This window comes from Piliocolobus tephrosceles, chromosome 6 (genome assembly GCF_002776525.5).
Source record: "Piliocolobus tephrosceles isolate RC106 chromosome 6, ASM277652v3, whole genome shotgun sequence".
Taxonomy (NCBI): domain Eukaryota; kingdom Metazoa; phylum Chordata; class Mammalia; order Primates; family Cercopithecidae; genus Piliocolobus; species Piliocolobus tephrosceles.
In genome coordinates, this window is record NC_045439.1 from 94,553,175 (window position 1) to 94,575,677 (window position 22,503).

The 22,503-nt window shown below is 43.0% G+C and overlaps 1 protein-coding gene across 18 annotated transcripts in view; it reads left to right on the forward strand.

The window, feature by feature from the left end:
* Positions 1-22,503, forward strand: part of CPEB1 (cytoplasmic polyadenylation element binding protein 1) — a 101,095-nt gene that overhangs the window by 57,181 nt on the left and 21,411 nt on the right. For 11 of the 18 annotated variants that reach the window (XM_026448323.2, XM_026448324.2, XM_026448327.2 and 8 more), the window contains one exon: positions 16,097-16,285. In XM_026448323.2, coding sequence (XP_026304108.1) covers positions 16,132-16,285 — 154 coding nt within the window. In that variant the 5' untranslated portion in view covers positions 16,097-16,131. Of the gene's footprint in view, positions 1-14,414; positions 14,631-15,564; positions 15,728-15,822; positions 15,996-16,096; positions 16,286-22,503 lie in introns of those variants that run through there. The other 7 variants (XM_026448320.2, XM_026448329.2, XM_023187186.1 and 4 more) reach the window with 6 other exon arrangements.

The following is a 22,503-nucleotide window of genomic DNA, read 5'->3' on the forward strand; positions in this document are numbered from 1 at the left end:
TGCCTTTATACAACTCACTTTCTTTCCTCAACTACTTAAGTATTCTCCTTTGTCGTATGCTGAGGTGTATATTTTAATGGCTAAATTCGTAGTCCATTTTGACAGAATAGTTATTTTCAGTTTTCACAATTGATTACATTGTGACAGGCATCTTTGTAAGTAAATCTTTCCTAACATTTATGAGTATTTAGAGAGATTCTTATAATACAGTTACCAAGTTGAAGAGTTTTGATATTTTTAAAATTCTTGATGGTTACATTCTTGATGGAGATACTATCCTTCTGTGTGATTCTCTCAGCAGTTGGAGAGTCCTGTCTAACCATATACATAGAGAAGAAAAAATTACCTAAATGGCTCATCACCATTGAATATTGTAACTGTAATTTTTCAGGTTTGGTAAGCAGAATTCTCATATTCCCATTTTCGTTATAAGCAGAACAGTTATTTTTTCTATTAGTCTTTTAAATCTTTTCCTGTATTGAATTTCCTGATAATCTTTTTTACAACTAGGGGATAGCAACTATTGAAACTGTCTTAAAGACAATTGCAATTCCTTCCCTGTTGCAAAGTTAAAGATACGTAGTATGTTGGTTCATCATCATCTAGTTCCTAATGAATAAAATCCCTTGGGGAAAATGCTGTAAGTCAGGCTTAGGGCAGCAGACATCCTTACTAGCAACTGTAACTCTTTAAAATGTTAACGAAGGCTAGGAATAGTAATCATCTTGAATTCACACCTATGCAATTCCATGTCCCTAAGTATAGAGGGGAATGTGTGTGCATGGTATATGTGAATCTAAATTTAGAATAGCTGTGAAACCAGCCTGAACCTACAACTTCCTTAGATTCTTTCCCAATGAACACAGAAATACAAACTAACTGTAAGTGGTCTACTCATTTTCATGCAGATTGACTGAAGTTAGTTTTTACCAGCAATCTGACTGTCCTGGACAAAAATGTAGCTTAGGTAACTTTTGGTTCTGACCGAAAATGCAGAGAAGGAGAGATCAAATTTATTTTATGTAATTTTTTTTTTAAAGGAAAATAACATTTAAAACTAGAGGCCTCTGTAAATCGTCTAGTTTAAAGCACTTTAAACGTAGTGCATAGAAAAGTGTAACAAAATTATTTTTAGAGTATTCCTTCTTTTAGGGTATTTCTCTTTCTAGAGGACAATAAGTACTGGCTTATTGATGTAAAGTAAAAGCCACAGTATAAGAACTCATTCTTGCCGGGCGCAATGGCTCAAGCCTGTAATCCCAGCACTTTGGGAGGCCGAGATGGGCGGATCACGAGGTCAGGAGATCGAGACCATCCTGGCTAACACGGTGAAACCCCGTCTCTACTAAAAATACAAAAACTAGCCGGGCGAGGTGGTGGGCGCCTGTAGTCCCAGCTACTTGGGAGGCTGAGGCAGGAGAATGGTGTAAACCTGGGAGGCGGAGCTTGCAGTGAGCTGAGATCCGGCCACTGCACTCCAGTCCGGGCGACAGAGCGAGACTCCGTCTCAAAAAAAAAAAAGAACTCAAAAGAACTCATTCTTAAAGAGGGCAAAGGATATAAATGGAAAATTTAAAGGTAGTGGCTTTTTTTTTCCTATCTGAAAAAAATGCTTCAACCTTCCAATCAAATTAGATTAACACTGCAAATGAGATTAACAAATATCTGAAAGGCATACTTACCCAAGGAAATTCTAACTACTGTTACCCCATTAGGCCAGAAACCATCTTACATACTTTTGTATACTGATGTCTCTTTCCTTCCTGGCACCTCACTCACAATTGTACTTTATCACTTATACCATTATCAGGTTTTTCTCTACCACTACAATAGTAACCCCAAAAAGACAAGAGCTGTAACTGTTTTATTTTTTTTTCTTCACTTATATCCTGGTTGCCTAGCTAGTACCTGACATTCAAGATTCTCATTTATTAATTAGTGTATTTTTTGACCTATCATATTGGCAGAACTTAAAGTTGAATAGTATCAGTGTTGGTAACAGTGTTCACAAATGCATAGAAAATGGTACAAAAGGAATATCTCAAACTGTTCAGAGGAAAGAGGAGGATTGAGGACAAGGAACATTGCAGAGAAGTGAAAGTGAGCATCTTTTACTTATTACTTGTATGCTTTTTAAAAAAAACAAGATGGAATTTTACAGTATTATTGTATAAAGGGCATGGTTGGGGAAGGGCTTGGGTTTTGAGTGAGATCTGAGTGCTTGGTCAAATTGCTTCATCTTTTTTGTGCCATGGCTTTAATGCTTGTAAAATGGATGTAATGCCTGTCTTCTCCATGGGGTTGTATTGAGGAATGTGGTGATAGTTGTAAGTTGCCTAGTTCTTCCTGGACTTCAAAAATAAGTTTTCTGCTCTTTTTCTCCCTTGAAAAATAGAGAATGTGATATTTCATTTAAATTTTGAAAGTCTTATTCTGCATGGTACCATCCCTATCTGCTGGAATGTCCAGACTTTGCCACTGAAAGCTTAATTGTTGGTTGTGTCTTGATCACAGTCTGGATTACTTCCACTTTGGAGAATATGGTCTAGTTTCCAAACGTAGATATGTTGCATCATTTTGTTTAGAGAATAAATGAGTACATTTATGGGGGTAGAGTGAACTATGCAGAGATCAGCACTTAAGGCTTCTAGAATTAGTACTGGGCGGAGGGTCTTTCTACTGTAAAATAAAGGACTTCCACTAAATGGCCTCCAAAGTCCCTCTTATTTTTAATGTTTTGTGGCTTATTTAAATTTATGATCCTAATTTCATTTTGTCATTGAACTCCTGATGTCAAATTTGAAATCTAATATGGGCTTTTATCTGCAAAAACAACTCAAGTTTATTTAGGGGATATTAAGTCACCTTACCCAGTTTAATAGCTTGCATTTTTTTTCTTGTTACAGTATGTTCACTGTAAAAAAAAAAAAAAGAAGAAGAAAACAGACAAATTAGGAAAAAAAAAAAATCACGTCATCTTACTACCCAGACAAATTAGGAAAAAAAAATCATGTCATCTTACTACCCAGAAATAACTATTGTTAACATTTTGGTGTATCTCTCCAGTTTTTCTTTTTTTTTTTCCAAACGTGTATATTAACTCTTTTGAACACACTGTTTGCCTCTTTATCTTTTATCTTTCTGTGTTTATTTTTTATATCTCTTTTCAAGGCTATGTAGCATTTTACTGTGTAGATAGATGCATTATAGGATTTTTTTTTCTTTCTTTTTTTTTTTTTTTATGGAGTCTTGCTCTGTTTTGCCCAGGCTGGAGTGCAGTGGCGTGATCTTGGCTCACTGTTACCTCCGCCTCCCAAGTTCAAGTGATTCTCCTGCCTCAGCCTCCAGAGTAGCTGAGATTACAGGTGCCCACCACCACGCCTGGCTAATTTTTGTATTTTTAGTAGAGATGGGATTTCACCATGTTGGCCAGGCTGGTCTTGAACTCCTGACCTCACGTGATCCACCCACCTTTGCCTCACAAAGTGCTGGGATTAAAGGTATGAGCCACCGCACCCGGCCTGTGTTACGGGATTCTTAACCTGGTTACATGGATAGAATTCAGGGGGTCCAATAATTTAGACAGGTAAAAACTTGTATCTTTATATTCAGTGATGTTTAACCGAAACGTAGCTTTTTTTTTTTTTTTTTTCTGTGACGGAGTCTCATTCTGTCGCCAAGGCTGGAATGCAGTGGTGTGATCTCCACTCACTGCAAGCTCTGCCTGCCGGGTTCATGCCATTCTTCTGCCTCAGCCTCAGCTGGTACTACAAGCGCCCACCACTACGCCCGGCTAATTTTTTGTATTTTTAGTAGAGACTGGGTTTCACTGTGTTAGCCAGGATGGTCTCGATCTCCTGACCTCATGATTTGCCTGCCGCGGTCTCCCAAAATTCTGAGATTACAGGCGTGAGCCACCGTGCCCGGCCGCATTTCTTTTAACTGTAAGTTTAGGCAGCAAGTCACAATATTAGCAGGAATTATTATAATTTGGTATCAATAGGATCAGACAATTCATATTGATGCCTTTATTGTACACATCTTGTACATATTTGACATTTATTTACTATTTCAATATTATTACTATTTTGTATGTTTAGAAACATTTTTCTTAGGTTTCCATAGGTTTTAGCAGACTGCCAAATGGTTCATGATACAAAAAAGGTTAAGAACCTCTGGCTTTCAGTCTTCGTATTTTGGAGTTTGTTTAAATAGGTGCCTATTTTATACACTAATAAGAAGTACCTGAAGTTAAAGCATTTGCCTGCATCTGTGATTATTTGGACATAGGATAAATTTCTAAAAGTAGTATTTCTTTATCAAATAATAAATATCTTTCGAAGCTTTCAATATTTTTGTCAGATTACTCTCCACAATGTTGTACCAATTTACTCTCTATATGGAAATACCCTGCCCTCCTGTTTTAGATAACTGGCTTTATATTCTGTAGATGCATTTGTGGTTGGCACTGTAAAGGGTCTCCAATTTGATGTGATGTTTAAGGAACTTCTGCAGACCCCAAATTTGAACAGCGTAGTATCAGGTAAAGTAACGTTTCATTGTGTTTCAGTTATACTAGTTTTACTAAAACTAGTTTTTACCTACAACCTAGATGGCATGTTGTATTCAAGGACTGTGAACCATAGTCTTCAGGATGGTCTGCTTCAGAACTCTCCCATACCATAAGCAATAGATTGGATGATGCTAGCCTTGAATCAGTAGTCGTCTTTTTTGCTCTCCATGGGTAAGAAGTAAAATTATCACCTTTGAAAATAATATATGCACATGGCAGCGAAATCTTAGAAACACCAGAATGTGAAATTGACTTTCTGCTGAATAAGTAGCAGATTGTGGAGAGAGTAGTGGGGAGGGTGAGGGAGTTAGTGTTAAGAATTGAACTCCTGCAGCACTTTGGGAGGCTGAGGCGGGCAGATCACAAGGTCAGGAGATCAAGACCATCCTGGCTAACACGGTGAAACCCAGTCTCTACTAAAAATACAAAAAAGTAGCCAGGCGTGGTGGCAGGCATCTGCAGTCCCAGCTACTCAGGAGGCTGAGGCAGGAGAATGGCGTGAACCCGGGAGGCAGAGCTTGCAGTGAGTGGGGATCGCACCACTGCACTCCAGCCTGGGCGACAGAGGGAGACTCCGTCTCAAAAAAAAAAAAAAAAAAAGAATTGAACTTCTAGTATGATGGGATGGGTTTAGTACACAGCATGGGGACCTGAGTGCAGAAAAGGGATCCTTTGCTAACTTACTGATAAAACAGATCTGAGTAGGGTTATTATGTATGAGTGTAGACCTGGGTCTAGAAAGTGTCTCATCGTGGGAGAGGGGTCGGGAGAGCAGTTAGTCCCTGTATTTGAGACCAACAAATCGAGATTTGGATCTTACCTCTGCCTTTTAGTAGCTTTGTGGCTTATGGCCATCTCTGAGCCTTGTGTGCTTTCTTCTTAAAAAAAAAAAAAAAAAAATGGGTGGTGGCGAGGAATTTGACAAGGTGATCTGGTCTTCAAGCTTCTTTCCTGCTTTCTTTTATGGCTGACTTTCTCAGCTGGTGCCAGGACATTAAGGGCTTTTGTCCCAGAGATTTTTATCCTGCATGCAGTAGTTACTTGTTTGGTCTATCCTTGCTAAAGGGCCTGAATTACACAGAACACTCTCATTTGTAAGCAATCAAACACCCAATTAGAACTACTTTAGTAAAATGTGGGGTATGTTGGAAGGCTGTTGATAGAAAGCTCACAGAATAGGAAAGAATTACTGGAAAGCTAGGGATACTGAATCTGTGGCCTCCAATTTTGCCTATTTCTGTCTTTCCTCTGCTCATTTCCCAGTGTGAGTTTCATTATCTCCTTTTGTAGAGTTGCCAGTTATGAGAAAGGGTGTATGTTCACATCCTTTGGCATCATGGACAATCAGGAAATAGTTCTTCTTCCACTATATGCAGTTAGAAAAATCTCAAGGAAAGATACCCAGCTAGCTTGGCTTAAGTCATGCCCATACCTGGACTGGTCTCTGTGGTCATGGGGATGGGTAATTCTTGCCCAGCTTGAGTCAGATACTTAACCTATGGGACCATCACTGTAACCAGTGAGGTGGAATCCTGCTAGAAGATGCCATTGCCTTTAGGACCACTTGGATGGCAATTCAACAAAAGCAATTCAACAAAAACCTGATGTGGGAGAGATTTTTAAAAACATTGGGGATTTGTGAATTAGGCAACAGCCATATTCAAACATTTTTGTACAGCCTAATTTTTTAAAAAATGTACACCACAATGAGATACCAGTTTACACCTGTTAGGATGGCCATTATTAAAACAAAATATAAATTGTTGGCAGGGATATGGAGAAATTAGAACATTTGTGCATTGCTGGTGGAAATGTAAAATGATACTGCTGCTGGGGAAAAGAGTATGGTGCTTCAAAAAAAATTAAACATAGAATTACCATATGGTCCAGCAATTCCCCTTCTAGGTATACACACAAAATAATTGAAAGCAAGGACTTGAACACATATTTGTATGCTAGTGTTCATAACAGTACTATTCAGAATAGTCAAAAGGTAGAAATGGGAAACAACCCAACTATCTATCAGTGGATGAATTGGATGGATGAATAAAATGTGTACAATGCAAAATTAGCTTTAAAAAGGAAACCTGGCACAGTGGTGCACACCTGTAGTTCCAGCTACTCGAGAGGGTGAGGCAAGGAAGGATCATTTGAGCCCAGGGGTTTGGGGACAGCCTGGGCAACATAGCAAAATCCTATCAATGAATGAATCAATGCATGCATGCCGGGCAGTGGCTCATGCCTGTAATTCCATCACTTTGGGAGGCCTAGGCGGGTGGATTGCTTGAGCCTGGAAATTCAACAGCCTGGGCGACACAGGGAGACCTCTATCTCTAAAAATTTAGCCAGGCTGGTAACATGCATCTGTGGTCCCAGCTACTTAAGAGGCTGAGGTGGGACAATTGCTTGATCCTGGGAGGCTGAGGTTGTAGTGAGCCGTTATTGCGCCACTGCATCCCAACCTGGGTGACAAAAGGATACCCTGTCTCAAAAAAAAAAAAAAAAAAAAAATGGGGATGTACTATAACATGGAGGAACCTTGAAGACGTTATGCTAAGTAAAATAAGCCTGATACAAAGGAAAAATATTGTATAATTCCACTTACGAGGTCCCTACAATAGTCAAATTCATAGAGACAAAGTAAAATAATGCTAACCACGAACCAGGAGGAGAGGGTAGTGGGGAATTAGTGTCTAATGGTACAAAGTTTTAGCTTAGGGTAAAAAAAGCTTTAGAGGTGAACAGTGGTGATGCTTGCACAAAAGTATGAATGTACTAATGCCTCTGAATTGTATGCTCAAAAATGGTTAGAGTGGTAAATTTCATGTATATTTTACCACAATAAAATTTTTAGTACAGGGTACCCCTTACGTATTTAACTTGGTATCTACATTTTTATTATAAGTGAAAACTGTAGATTTACCATAGTAGAGAGATTTGATACTTAGTATCTATTTTAAAATATGTAAACCAGTTCTTTAACCGGGAAACTTCATTATTTTTTTTTTTCCTCCTCCTCCTCCTCTTTTTTTTTTTTGAGCGAGCATCTTGCCCTGTTGCCAGGCTGGAGTGCAGTGGCGCGATCTCAGCTCACTGTAACCTCAGCCTTCCGGGTTCAAGCGATTCTCCTGCCTCAGCCTCTCGAGCAACTGGGACTACAGGTGAACGCCACCACATCCAGCTAATTTTTAGTGTTTTTAGTACAGAAGGGGTTTCACCATGTTGGCCAGGATGGTCTCGATCTCTTGACCTCGTGATCCGCCCACCTCAGCCTCCCAAAGTGCTGGGATTACAGGCGTGAGCCATCACGCCTGGCCCATTATTTCTTTTCTACTAGTATTTGTAGTCCACTTCTCCTGCTGAGTTTTATCCTAATGTAATATTTTATGCTTGAGAGTCTTTTGTTGATCACGTCATACTTCTCTAACAACAAAAGTACATAAACTGAAATTTTATTTTATTTATTTATTTTTTTTTTTTTTGAGACGGAGTCTCGCTCTGTCGCCCAGGCTGGAGTGCAGTGGCCAGATCTCAGCTCACTGCAAGCTCCGCCTCCCGGGTTCCCGCCATTCTCCTGCCTCAGCCTCCCATGTAGCTGGGACTACAGGCGCCTACCACCTCGCCTGGCTAGTTTTTTGTATTTTTTAGTAGAGACAGGGTTTCACTGTGTTAGCCAGGATGGTCTCGATCTCTGGACCTCGTAATCCGCCCGTCTCGGCCTCCCAAAGTGCTGGGATTACAGTCTTGAGCCACCGCGCCCGGCCAAACTGAGATTTTAAATTATTTCCTGTGTCTCAAAGACAATAATGACGATCAGTAGTGCAGTTAAGACAATATAAATGTTATAAATCTTGATAAAATTGTATTCTTTAATAATTGTTTATTGGAAATACTTTTTTTTTTTTTTTTTCGAGACAAGGTACCTGTCGACTAAGCCAGAGTGCAGTGGCGCAATCATGGCTCATCGTAGCCTCAACCTCCTCAGTAGCTGGGACCACAGACACACGCCACCATGTCCAGCTATTTGTCTTACTTTTTGTAGAAACAGGGTCTCCCTGTGTTGCCCAGGCTGGTCTTGAACTCCTGGGCTCAAGTGATCTTCCTGCTTTATCCCCCTAAAGTGTTGGGATTACAGATGTGAGCCATCACACCTGGCCTGGAAATAGTTTTTAATGACATAAATTGAGGTCTTTTAAAATCTCATGTAATTTTAAGGCTGAGCACAGTGGTTCATGCCTGTAATCCTAGCACTTTGGGAGGCCGAGGGGGGTACATCACCTGAGGTCAGGAGTTCAAGACCAGCCTAGCCAACATGGTGAAACCCTGTCTCTACTAAAAGTTCAAAAATTAGCTGGGCGTAGTGGTGCATGTGTATTATCCCAGCTACTCAGGAGGCTGCAGCAGGAGAATTTTCTGAGCCTGGGAGGTGGAGGTTGTAGTAAGCCAATATTTTGCCATTGCACTCAGGACAACAGAGTGAGACTCTGTCTCAAAAAACAAAACAAAAAAAATGTAAATTTGCATAACTGACTTGTTGCTGAAATGACCTGGGTGGTGTTTTTTTGCTTTTTTTTTTTTTTGAGACAGTCTGTTGCCCAGGCTGGAGTGCAGTGGCATGATTTTGGCTCACTGCAACCTCCACCTCTCGGGTTCAAGTGATTCTCCTGCCTCAGCCTCCTGAGTAGCTGGGACTACAGGTGCACACCACCACACCCGGTTAATTTTTGTATTTTTTAGTTGAGATGGGGTTTCGCCATGTCTAGTCTTGAGCTCCTGACCTCCGTTGATCCACCTGCCTCGGCTTCCCAAAGTGCTGGGATTACAAGCGTGAGCCACTGTGCCTGGCCAACTTGGGATTTTCAACACTATATACATTTTGTTTCCATAGGTTTGTGCCCTTAGTAAACTTGTTCACATAAAATAAGTAAATGGGGAATGAACTAGTTAATACAATTCTTTGATCTCCTTTAGTTATGTGCAAGGAATTAGTCATTTGTTATTTTTAGTCAGCTACTGGCTAAGTTGCATTCTTCCTCCTCCATATTTGTTGGAAAAAAAGACCTGAAAACCAGCTAATTTGTGAAAAGATTTTTTACCTAGTCATACCAGATATGGAATTACTCAGTTTCCTAACTATACCAAGAATGCTTTATCAATATAGCTTTATCAGTGCTATATTTTTCAGATGAGGCTGAATGCAGTGGCTCACGCCTGTAATCCCAGCACTTTGGGAGGCTGGGGCAGGCAGATCACTTGAGCTTAAGAGCCTGAGAACAGCTTGGGCAACATAGCAAGACCCTGTCTTTACAAAAATATACCCCCCCAAAAAACTAGCTGGGTGTGGTGGCATGCACCTGAAGTCCCAGCTACTTGGAAGGCTGAGGTAGGAGAATCACTGAAGCCTGGAAGTCTAGTCTGCAGTGAATTGTGTTTATGCTACTGCACTCCAGCCTGACAGCAAGATTCTATTTCTAAAAATCCATCTGAAAAAATTTTTAAAAAGCAGATTTGAGATTATTACTATGTCTGTCCTTCACTTAGACACATCTTAACTCAGTCTACGTAAAAGATTGAGAAAACTTAAAATATTTTTTGTGCAACATTCATAGGAAATTTAAAAAATTTTTTTTAAGTTAAAAGTATACCTTTGCAGTCAGGCACAGTGGCTCACACCTGTAATCCCAGCACTTTGAGAGGCTGAGGTGGGAGGATCCCTTGAGCCCAGGAGTTCAAGACCAACCTGGGCAACATAGTGAGACCCTGTCTGTACAAAACAATGAAAATACTTGGACATAGTGGTGTGCCTTTAGCCTCAGCTGCAAAAGCAAAACAAAGCACGCCTTTGCCAACATGCTATTTAAAAATGATTTTATCTTACCATTTGCTTTAAGTATATTTTGTCAAAACCATGGACCTATCGATTTAGCTTTATAGAAAAAAAATGTCTACTATAATACCTCATTTAATGGAGTCAGTTCTGTTTTTGGAGACAGGGTCTCACTCTGTCACCCAGGCTGGAGTGCAGTGGCATGATCTCAGCTCACTACATCCTCCGCCTCCTAGACTTAAGTGATCCTCACACCTCAGCCACCCAACTAGCTGTGACTACATGTGCACACCACCATGCCTGTCTAATTTTTTGTATTTTTATTAGAGATGGGGTTTTGCCATGTTGCCCAGGCTGGTCTCAAACTCATTGGCTCAAGCTATCCACCTGCGTTGGCCTCACAAAGTGCTGGGACTACAGGTATGAGCCGCCACACCCAGCCTGGAGTCAGTTCTTACTGTCAGACCAGTTAGTTCAGTCAGACTTTTTTTTTCCAGAAAAAGTCTGACTTTATTTTTTTCTCAACATTTTATTAACATTTTCAAGCATACAGAAAAACTAAAAGAATTATAAAGTGAACACCTGTAATGCCACCTAGATTGAACAATGAACATTTTGTCATATTTGCCTTATCACATATCTTTTCATTTATTTAGCCTCCTAACCACTTAACCGTTACATCTTATTTTTACTCTTTGTTTCAAAGTAAATTGTAGACATTGGTACAGTTTACCCCAAAATCCTTCAGCATGCATATCATTAGTATTCAATAGTATATTTGTTTATAACTTTTTTGAGGTAAACTTTATATGCAGTGAAGTGCACAAATTCTAAATGTGTCATTAGATCCATTCTGACTGATGTATCCCCACTCTCATCAAAATAGATACACTGTTAACATCACCTCAGCTACTTCCCTTGTACCCCTTCCTAATCTACCCCCCTGCTTTCTGCCAGAGGCAACCACCTGATTCTTTTCACCATTTATTAGTTTTGTCTGTTCTACAAATTCAAATAAGTGGAATTATATACATATGTAATTTATGTACGGCGTTTTCCACTCACCATAATTATCTTGTTGCCTGTATTATTCCTTTTTATTGCTGAGTAATGGTATGGTATATGCATGTACTACATTTTGTTCTGTTGATTCTCACATGGACTGAATCCAGGTTTGGGTGATTATGAATAAAGTTGCTATTACTATTCTTGCACAGGTGTTTTATTAGACATACACTTTTACTCCTCTTAGTTGAATTCCTAGGAGTAGAATTTCTGGATCGTAGGATAATATGTGTTTAGTTGTGTAAGAAATGGGCAGACCATTTTTCAAAGTAGAAGTACCTTTTCTCCCATTGAAAAGGAAGAAAATACATAAGTGTTTTCATAAGTACCAGGTGGATGTACCATTTATGGTAATGAAGCTTTGACAACATCAAATGTTAGCAAGATGTGGTACAGTCTTTAATTTTAGCCATCTAGTAGGTGTGCAGTAGTGTCTCACTGTGGTTTTAACTTGGATTTCTTTGACTAATGATGTTGAGCACTTTTTGAAGTTCTTATTGGCCATTTCTATAATCCTTGTGAAGTGCTTTTCAGATTTTGTGACTTTTAACAATTGAGATTTTGTTACTTTTCAGTTATTACCGATTTGTCAGATATGGTTGTGGATATTTTCTCATAGTTTGTGGCTTGCTTAATTATTTTCTTAATGGTATCTTGATGAGCAGAAGTTTTTTATTGTGGTAAGATCAGCTTATCAACTTTCTCCATGATCATTGCTTTCTGTAGTCTACATAAAGAAATCCTTGTTTCTATGCACTCCCTCTCCCCTACCAAGTCATAAAGATAGGTTCTTAGAGAAGCTTTATAGTTTATACTTAGTTTTCACTTTTATGTCTCTGATATCTACTAAATTAAGTTTGTATATAGGTCAGAGTTTATTCCCTCCTCCCCATATGGTGTTTCAGCACCATTTGTTAAAAAGCTTTTCCCCAATGAATTGCTTTAAGTCTGGTATATTGGGATTACACCGATGTGCAGATGGTCCCAGACATAGGATGGTTCAACTTAGGTTTTTTGACATGATGATCGTGTGAATGCGTATCAGCACATTCAGTTGAAACTGTACTTTTGAGTATCCATACGACCTTTCTGTTTTCATTGCAGTATTCAATAAATTACATGAGGTATTCATCACTTTATTATAATACAGGTTTTGTGTTAAATTATTTTGCCCTACTGTAGGCTAGTGTCAGTTTTCTGAGCACAGTTAAGGTAGGTTAGGCTAAGCTATAATGTGCAGTAAATTAGATGTATTTAAATGCATTTTCAATTTATAATATTTTCAATTTACAATGGGTTTATCAGACCATAACCCCACCGTAGTTGAGGAACATCTGCATATTAATTTTGCGGGTATCACTTTTTAGCACTGTTGAGTCTTCCAGTACATGAACATGGTTTATGATTTTTTTTTTCTTTTTTTTTTTTTGAGACCAAGTCTAGCTCTGTCGCTCAGGCTGGAGTGCAGTGGCACAATCTTGGCTCATTGCAACCTCTCCCCATCCCGGGCTCAAGCAATTCTTCTGCCTCAGCTTCCCAAGTAGCTGGGACTGCTGGCGTGTGCCACTGTGCTTGGCTAGTGTTTTTTGTATTTTTAGTAGAGACAGTTTCACCATGTTGGCCAGACTGGTCTTGAACTCCTGACCTCAAGTGATCTGCCTGCCTTGGCCTCCCAAATTGCTGGTATTACAGACATGAGCCACCACACCTGGCCTCAGATATTTTCTTTAATCCTCACAAAACACCTAAAAGGTGGCTAGTGTTGCGTCTTTAAAGAAGAAACGATGCTCAGAAAGACACAGTGGCAGACCTGGTGAGCAGAGCAAGGTCTGTCAGTCGTCTAAAGCTGTTGATTTTTCCAGCCTGCCACACTAATGGTTTTAACAGCTATGGCCTCCATTGAGTTGGAGCTAGTGAAGGAATCCTACAATGATAGGGAAAACCTTTATCTGGAAGAAATAACAGATTGAGGAATGTCTGGATAAGGAGGAAGGTGAGGTCTGTGGTGGGGGTTGTGGGTGGGGGTGAGGGTGGAGTTATACTGTGTGTAAAACTCCAAGCTCTTGGATTCATGTAGCCATTTGGTCCTCAATAGATTTAACAGACCTGTTGCTCAGGCCTGCGTTCTTTCAGCTTGGGGTGGGAGGATTGTGTTAGTTGTATACATCAGTACCGTTCAAACTTTTGAGATGGGGACTGCTTTGTTGCCCAGGCTGGAGTACTGTGGGGCAGTCATGGCTCTCACTGCTGCCTTGAACTCCTGGGTTCAAGCGATCTTCCCAGAGTTCTGGGATTATAGGCATAAGCCCCCACACCTGACTGCTCCAACTTTTTTTGTATACATATATATTAACTGGGGATCTTGTTAAAATGCAGATCTCAATTCTGTCAGTCTTGGGTGGGGCCTGAGAGTATTTATAACAAGCTCCTGGTGATGCTCATATTGCTGGTCTGCCACACTGTATATTGCTACTCAATATTGCCACTGTATATTGAGTTGATTCTCTCCTTGTGAGGGATGGGGGTAATCATATGCACAGTTACCCTGGTTTTAACGGGTGGAGAATGGCTGCTTCTAGACATAGATGCCCTCAGATTGGGGTATGAGGGGATTATATAGATACTTGGTTTAGGGGAGAATAGATATTTAAATATGGATGTTTTTGAAGGAAGCATTATGCTTTGGTAACTAATATGTATGGGTGAAGTCTAAAATATATCCTTAGCTTGAGGGAAGGGTGAACACAGAGAAGCAGGAGAAGAGTAGTCAGGGGGTAGGGGCAGCATCAGTATGGGTGATTCTTGATAGGCCTTTGCAGTGATGAACAAGGCTTTGACAAACACAGATAGGGGGCAAGCAGAATATCTACAGCCAGCAGGAATAACGTGGATGGATGACACAGCAGCAAAGCTTTAAAAAAAGAAATCTCCAAAGGAAGGAGACTGATAATTTTCCCTTCTAGGCTATGCCTGAGTGCCTGTGGACACAGGGTGTACTGCAGGAAGTTCTGAACAGCTATTCCTATGGCAGCATTATTTTCTCGACCCTGCCATGGGAGGTCCCAGGTGGGCATGCTTCCTGTATCTGCTTGCTTCTCCTTGCAACAGCAGAGAACAAGCAGGTGGAGTGCTACCAGCTGAGTCCAGGTGTGAGCAGCCTGCCTGGTGACTCTGGGCCTGTTGCCCTACCCTCCTTTATGAGGAAGAAGCCCAGTGACCCAGGGCTCATGTTGGAAAAGGACCGATGTGGGAGGAGATGGCAAAGGGGAAATGGTGGAAGCTCCAGAAGCTGAATATTCTTAGACTTTGTTGCTAGAGCTGTGAGTGGCCACAGAAATAAAGCATTGGTCTTGTGCAGCACCTCTGAGAGAGGGCCTGGGCATTGGCGGCATCAGTGGCCCTCACAGCTGCCCTGTATCATTCTCAGGGCTCCTGGAAGGGCAAGAGAAGCAATATTGACAGAGCTAGGTGACTAAGTTTCAGAGTTTGGGTGTTTCTAATAGGGCATAACAATACTTCAGAGACTGTTTCTCTTGGTTTGTCAGATGCTGCTTTGAGAGTGTTTCCTCAGCCTGTACCTATAGTTGCAAGAGGGGAGGGGAGGAGCTGGGCCACAGTATCTGCTCATGACTAATACCCATCTTGCTGGGATGAGGGAGTCTCGGCACAGGGATTATCCTAGTCAGGGCAGGTCTCACTCCGGCATGTGGGTTGTGGGCCATGTCCTACAAGGTGTACCTGGAACAGCCCAGTGACTCTCCCCCACTCTGCCAAAGCTTACCCCCTTTCTCTGTGATAAGCTGCTCTAGACAAGCCTGGAACACCAGGTGTTGTTCCCCAGGGTCCAAGTGTACAGTGTTTTTCTGAAGGTTATCTTGTTCCTCAGTGGTAAACACTGCTGTGTCAGGGTACTGTTCAGGGGCCTCTTGGAGCACAGATTTTTGCTAGCAGGACTATGAAGCTTTGCATTGGGCTGCAAAGCCAGGGCTTGAGCCAGCAGCTGGAGAGAGTCCAGGACTAGAGTGTTTTTGGGTTTGGGGGTGGAGAGCAGAGGGAGGGAAAGGGAGGGGCAGGAGGGCAGAGCCACACGAGCAGGCATTCAGCTGCTTTGGCTCTGCTGTCGGCAGAGAGGACTTCAGTCGTTCCTGAGGGCTGCTTGGCCACCATTGCTGGAGACCGAAGGTCGCTGCCTTGCAACCCAGACTTACCGGCACTGCACCGGGACTATTCCAAGTAGCTGTTGTGCTGTCTTTCCCTGGGAGGCAAGTCTCCTCCCTGTCGTCCCCTCCTGCTCCTCCCCCGTTCTGTGAGGGATGATGCCGCTCTCTATTGCACGGCTCAGCCGGCTGATGTCACTGGCAGCGGGAAGCATCAGCAGCCTGATCACATGCTGGCCCAGTCTGTAATGCAGACGGGATAGGGGTGTGTGTATGAGGGGAGGGGGCCTGTATGGCAACCGCTCTTGACCCAGCGCCCCCAAAAGTGCAGAGGCAGCGGCTGCAGCATCCAGCCAGCTTGGATGCCTGGGCCGTGAGGCTGGGGAAACTATTATTAATAACATTTACTGTTGATAATATTGGGGAAAACAGCCCTTAACTCTGCGGTTTCTGCTGTGCTCCTGTCCAAAGCAGACTTCCAGGACTCTGAAGAAACAGTTACAAGCAGGATGCTTTTCCCAACCTCTGCGCAAGAATCTTCCCGTGGCCTCCCAGATGCAAATGACTTGTGCCTTGGCCTGCAGTCCCTCAGTCTGACAGGCTGGGACCGACCCTGGAGCACCCAGGACTCAGATTCCTCAGCCCAGAGCAGCACACACTCGGGTGAGTGCCAGAGGATGAGTTGGCTGGGGTAAGGGGATGCATGGGGGTGGTGAACGAAGCTATCCACAGCAACAGTTGTTCTGTTCCCCTTTGCATCACTCACTACCATACACACATACAACATGGAGCTATTTTGCAAGAGATGGAAATGCTAGCTGTGAGTGTGGCAGGACAGATGGCTCCACGTAAAGGCAGGCATAGCTCTTCCAGTTACCCTGATAAATTCCCTGGAGTTGTTAGTCTGCACCTGGAGTGGCCCTGAGGAGGGTCCCCAAGGTGATGGCCTTATGCAGAAAAGATCCAGCTAACCCCCTGGTGCCCAGGCCTGTCTTGGAGATGATGAAGCAAAACACTTTTAGGTGGGGGAAGGGAAGTTGATTACTGGATGATCAAAATTACTCAGTGGTTTTAAAAACCAGAGAGTTATATGAGGAGTGAGTGGTCTCTGAATCATGGCAAGGGAAGGATTTTAATCTCAGATGAGGCTGGATAATGCGCTGGGATATTTGGAATTGACTTAACATAGGGTTCAGAGCATTGATCCTGGAAAGGTATAGGCAGGGTAAATGGGGTGGGGTAACTCCCAGCTCTAGAACCTTTTTTTTTTCCCTTTGTGTTGAGAGTGACCAGCTGGATAAAAGAAGAACCACTCCTCTTTAGGATCCCTTGTCTTCTTGGTAGGATTCAATGGGGACAAACGAAAGGGACTTCTTGGCAGCCCCCCCTTAAACTGCTTCTGCTTAGACCTTCTGTTACCCATTTATTTCCCTCTTGTGGTACAAGGAGGAGGGTTGCCCAAATGCAAGTTGTGGAGTATTCAGGAAGAAATGTGAACTTAAACACTACAGGTATACTTACAACCTACATATTTTGCTTTATGTAAATTATAATAAAGAGGTATTGGCAGCAGATACTTTAGGAAAATGAAAAGGTGGTAAGGGGCAGTGGGTGGGGAAGGCGGGTGGTGCAGCCATTTGCTGTTGGTGCTGACAGTGGGAAACACCAAGCCTGCTGTCCTTCCCTTCCCTCCCTGGTCCAGGAACCGGCAGCCATGGCAGCAAGGTACTGTCTTGTTGATTTCTGCGGCCTCCACCCTGTTTGGCGCAGGTCTTTTTTTAGAGTGCTTTGCAGAGCCTGGGCCTGTTGTGTCTGTTAGGCATTTTAACGCCCAGTTGTTTGGTAAAACCCCATTTAGGCGAGGAGTATTGAAATTGTTTTATGTGGTTGTGGATGGGGAGTGCTTTACCTTAAGTAACTACCTCTGGGTTAAGATAGGTTTCTTGAAGTGCTGTAGCCTTCTGCTGACTCAGGATTTTCCAGAAAGGTCAGTAACTGCCCTGTTCCCCTGGGCAAGGAAGTATCTGAGCAAAAGATAGAAGGGCTCACACAGGAGATGGGTACCTGTCTGTGGGCGGTCAGTGTTTGACCAAGGCACTGCCTTTCACTGGCATCAGGTTGAAGTATAGCCCTTCTTTGGCTCTGGTTCTCTAAGCTGCAACGCTCTTTCTGAAATACATTATAGCACTGGGCCCATAGAAATGCAGGTGTGTCCAGCTTAGGGCTTGGAGAGCTTGGTCTGAAAGTTGCTGTGAAATTCAGCTATTAAAAGTAGCTTGAATCTAGTTATAATATCCACAGCTTCTCCACCACCTGAAAGGCCTGTGCTTGTAGCTGTTTGTCTCTGAAATATAAATGGTTTTTCTTTTCCACTTTCCATCCCAAACACTTTAGTGATAAATATTACATGATTTTGTGGACCAGGGAGGGACTGCAGCCTGAGCCTCAGAATTCATGAGGTCCAGAACCAGAGTTGCCCCAAGCGGTATGATCTGGCTGTGTAGGCAGGTTAGTGTGGGTATGTTTTCCTTTCTGAGGGTTGAGGACACACCCATCCCTGATCGTCATGTTGCCTTTGGTTTTGGAACTGTGGTGACAGCCATCGCTCTTCTTTCCCTGGGCCTTCTTGGAAAGCCCACATGAGGGTACTACCTCCTGGAGTAGGATGCAGCCCTCCCACCAGCCAGCTGCAGTGCCAGATCGTGCACCCTCACCAGCAATGCGGGAACATGCAGCCCACATTCCAGTGCCTACACTGCCTTTCCGTCTGAAAACCAGCTAGCTCAGTTGCTTCAGTGAGGGAGGAGGCTTCCAACAGCTCTGGGCATTTTCGGAGTTATCCTTGCAGATACCCTGTTACACTGTTGTCTCTCTGTAGAGACAAAGATGCAAGCTTATTCCTTGAGCTCTGCTTGGTGATACATTGCCCAAGGCAGCTACGGCATCACATCTGACCATCTTCTACCATTCTTAAGTAATGAGCAAGGTTGGAGATAGTAGGGCTGTTGGCTAAATTCATTTGGCAAACAGTGAGCATTCGTTGTGTGCAGCACTGGAAGTACAACATTGAAATAGATAAAATTGTTACCTTTAAGAATCTCCATAGCTATCAAAGGAAAAGAAATGAAGAAGTATACCAAGTGCTACATGATAGCTGCTATGATAGGGGCTTTCATTTTTTCCCCTAAGGATTTTCTTCATTGTAACAACCTTTCATTGGATTCTTAGCTTGAGGCTGGTACGTGGATACCATTCTCCAGGGGCCAGAGTACTTCTGCTATCTAGATTTCCTTGGCCTCAGAGTCCTGCAAGAAGACCCTGGAATAGAGTCTGTTTTTGAGAATTGTACCTGCAAGGTCTGCATGGGCTTGGATGTGGGGTCTTTCTCTTCTAGACTGTGCCTACCCTGAGGCACCATTCCTTGATGGAAAGAAAGCCTTGTGGGGCAAGATGAGTGTTATAGTGCGTTTTTCTCATACCTCAGTGCTACCCTTTCTCATGTCCAGGGCTACCCTTGTCCTGCTTAGCAATGTCTTAAGATCTGTAATGGAACAGAAAGGCTGTGGAAGCTGTCCTCAGTATCCTGGAATGGGGGATGGAGTGACTAATAACCACCATTTATTGACTACTTTTTGTGCTAAGTACATCACATGATTTTAATGCTTGCACAGAGGAGCAAGTAGGCTCACAGAGGTTACAAAATGCCCAAAGTGACATAACTACTGGAAGACTCAGAATTCTAACCCAGGTCTCTGTTTACAAAACTCATATGCTTCCTGTTACACCTGTGGTCCTATTAGCAGAACCCTAACATATTGGGTGAGAAAACTTAAAGTAACCATATACTACTACACGGGCTATTCAGCTAGAGGTGATGCACACCCTTGATGAGATCTCTGAAGGCAAGGGCATATGGTAGACAGTTCCAGCCCCATCTTGATCCCTGAGTCGCAGCTCATCAGCGGTACCACCCGCTGGATTTGTCTTCCTGCCTTCCCCCTTGTGACTCTTCTGTGTGCAGCGTTATTCAGCAGAAGAGTGAGGTGACTGAGACTACTTTGGGGGACCTGGAAACAATTACTCTCTTAATAATGCCTTGTACAGAAGCCCAGTGGGCAGACCAGATGTGTAGTCTAAGGATGCCAGAAGGTATGTCTGTTTTCTCCCACTCCCCTTTAGAAGTCCCTTGAGGACTAACTTGTTCACACTTTAGTTTTCTTTTCTTTTTTTTTTCTTTTTTTGAGATGGAGTCTCACTCTGTCACCCAAGCTGGAGTGCAGTGGCACAATCTCAGCTGACTGCAACCTCTGCCTCCTGGGTTCAAGCAATTCTCTGCCTCAGCCTCCCAAGAAGCTGGGATTGTAGGCGCCTGCCACCATGCCCAGCTAATTTTTGTATTTTTTTTTTTAAAGTAGAGATGGGGTTTCACCATCTTGGCCAGGCGGGTCTTGAACTCCAGACCTTGTGATCCACCCGCCTCGGCCTCCCAAAATGCTGGGATTACAGGTGTGAGCCACCATGCCCGACCCCACACTCTGGTTTTCTACCCTGACTGCTAATCAGTGAATGGAATGTTTCCTGTGCTGTGTCACTTGCAGGCTCCCCATTGATCTGCAGGCTAGATCAGCCTAAGATGAGCCGGGAGTCTTCAGCAGTTTTCATCTGAAACTTCTTCCAAACAACCATTCTGAGGTGACATTCAGAACGGGGTTAGGTTTCTCCTGTGTGGAACATGGACTTCCTCGGCCCAACCAAGGTGTCTTGTAAATCTTCCTCAACTCCCAGTTCTCCACTACTGCATTCCCAGCAGTAGAATAGTGCTTGGCTAATGGCTAATACATATTTTTTGAATGAGTGATGGTGCTGAGCCAGTGTGTTTAATCCTGGGTGTTTTTTCACTGCAGAGTTCAGACAAGGTCTCTCCCATTCTTCTGCCTCCTGCTTGTGTTGATATAGTTGGATGGACAAATTTTTCAAAGATCAGTATCTTGGACCCTGTAGCTTCTAGGGGACGGTGATGTACTTATACAAAGTTTTCATCATACAGTGAAGGATGAGCTCTATCGTGGAGTCAAGTAGTCTATTTGGGAAAGCTTTCAGTGCAGAGAGGAGGGAGAACCTGGGAAGCAGTGTGGCCAGGAAGGACTCCTAGGTGAGAAAGAAGTTGAGGTGGTTAGTAACAGGGGCAGGATGTGTGCTGACCTTACAAGGGACATGAATATGTCTTCTCTGCAGGTAATGGAACTTGCCTGATGATCAAGACTGCGAATTATACTGGGGAGAAAGGCTGTGTTTGTCACTAATTTGAACTTGTGGGATCCACAGTTGGAGGGGGACGTCCACACTGATTACTGCCACAGTAGAGATATAGTATAGAGTTGCAGATTTGGGGTCACAGGCAGAGTGGTCTGTTTTCATACCTGGAATGAATGCTACTCTCCCCTCTTCCTATTCCTTCAGAGAGATCCTGAGCGAGCAACCTAGAACCAAGGATGGCGATAGAGAAGAAGGGTTCCAGGTATACGGCCTTATATCACAGGCTAGAAATAATGGCTCCTGGTCTGGATTTTCCCCATTAGATTTTTTTCCCCATTAGACTATTCCCATTAGATAACAAGCATCTGACTATCATGTCTTGGGGCTAGTCTCTCCTTCAGCTAAGCTAAAGCTCAGACGGTCTTATAATGCAGGCATTCACTGCCAGGCCCTTGCTGCCATTGCTAATGCTGCCATCACACTCCAGGTGCCTTTGTACTCTTGGGGAAGGCTTCCAAAAATTCGAACAGTGACTCAGCTGTAAAACCGACAGGAGTTGGCATAGAAGGGTGAAAGTAGAGAAAGTTAACAATTAGTCTAAAAATATTACTGCTGATTTGGTCTCTTATACCCTCTGAGGTAGCATTAATGAACTGGAACCCTCTGCCAGGTCCTCTCCTCCCCGTGACTTCCCTGAGAGATGTCTGTAGCTGATTTCCTGCCAGCATGTGAGTGGGGATGGGTACCTCTGTTCTAGAAAGAGCACAATGTCTTACCCATTTCTAGAAGATAGGGATTTGCTGGACACTTGGACACCAGAGCTGGAGGCACTTGATAAAATCTTAGACTTTCCATGATCCCTTGTGTTCTGGAGGCCAGGAGAGAACAGAGCAAAGAGATCAGGGTCTTGGCCATTATTGGAGGTTGACTCTAGGACATCTTACCACCCCTCCTCGTCCTCTAATCCATCTAGGTTAATACTTGACATTTGGACTTACGAAGTGTGCCCCAGGATGGGGAGTGGACTTTGAGATGAGACACTGGCCTGCTTTATAAGGGACCTGTCATTTCCACTGGATGTGTTTGTGTGGCTTAAAGAGAATGCCTTTCCAGTTAGGTATGCTCGTGGCTTTGAATATAAATGGGAACAGTCTAACGCTAGCTGTTTTGCTCCTTTCCTTCTGACTCCCAGCTGGTGGAATCGGTGCTGCTTACTCAGGAACCCTACATAGGGCAAGTATGGTCTCATGAGCTGGGAGCAAGACAGGTTTTCTTTCTTGGAATGAGGTCCCCCCACTTCGCTTTGTCTTTGCTGCTTTCCTTCATTGTCTTTGCTGCTTTCCTTCTGTAGATACTCAAGAGAACTGCCTGGCCAGACCCTATAGAGGTACAATCAGGTTACTCTAGGGCATCTGACCGTGGGTGGCAGTTTCCACAAAATTCACTTGTTCTGTGGCTTGAAGGAAATATCAAACCAGCTGACAAGTTCTAGGCCTCTTGTCTTCTCAGTATCTTCTAGTCAAACTTAACAGTATATCCCTTCTGATTGAATATTTGCAGGAAACTGAGCATTGCCCCTTTCTGAGCCATGAATCCAAGTCCTTTCCCTGTGTTTCTACGTGGTT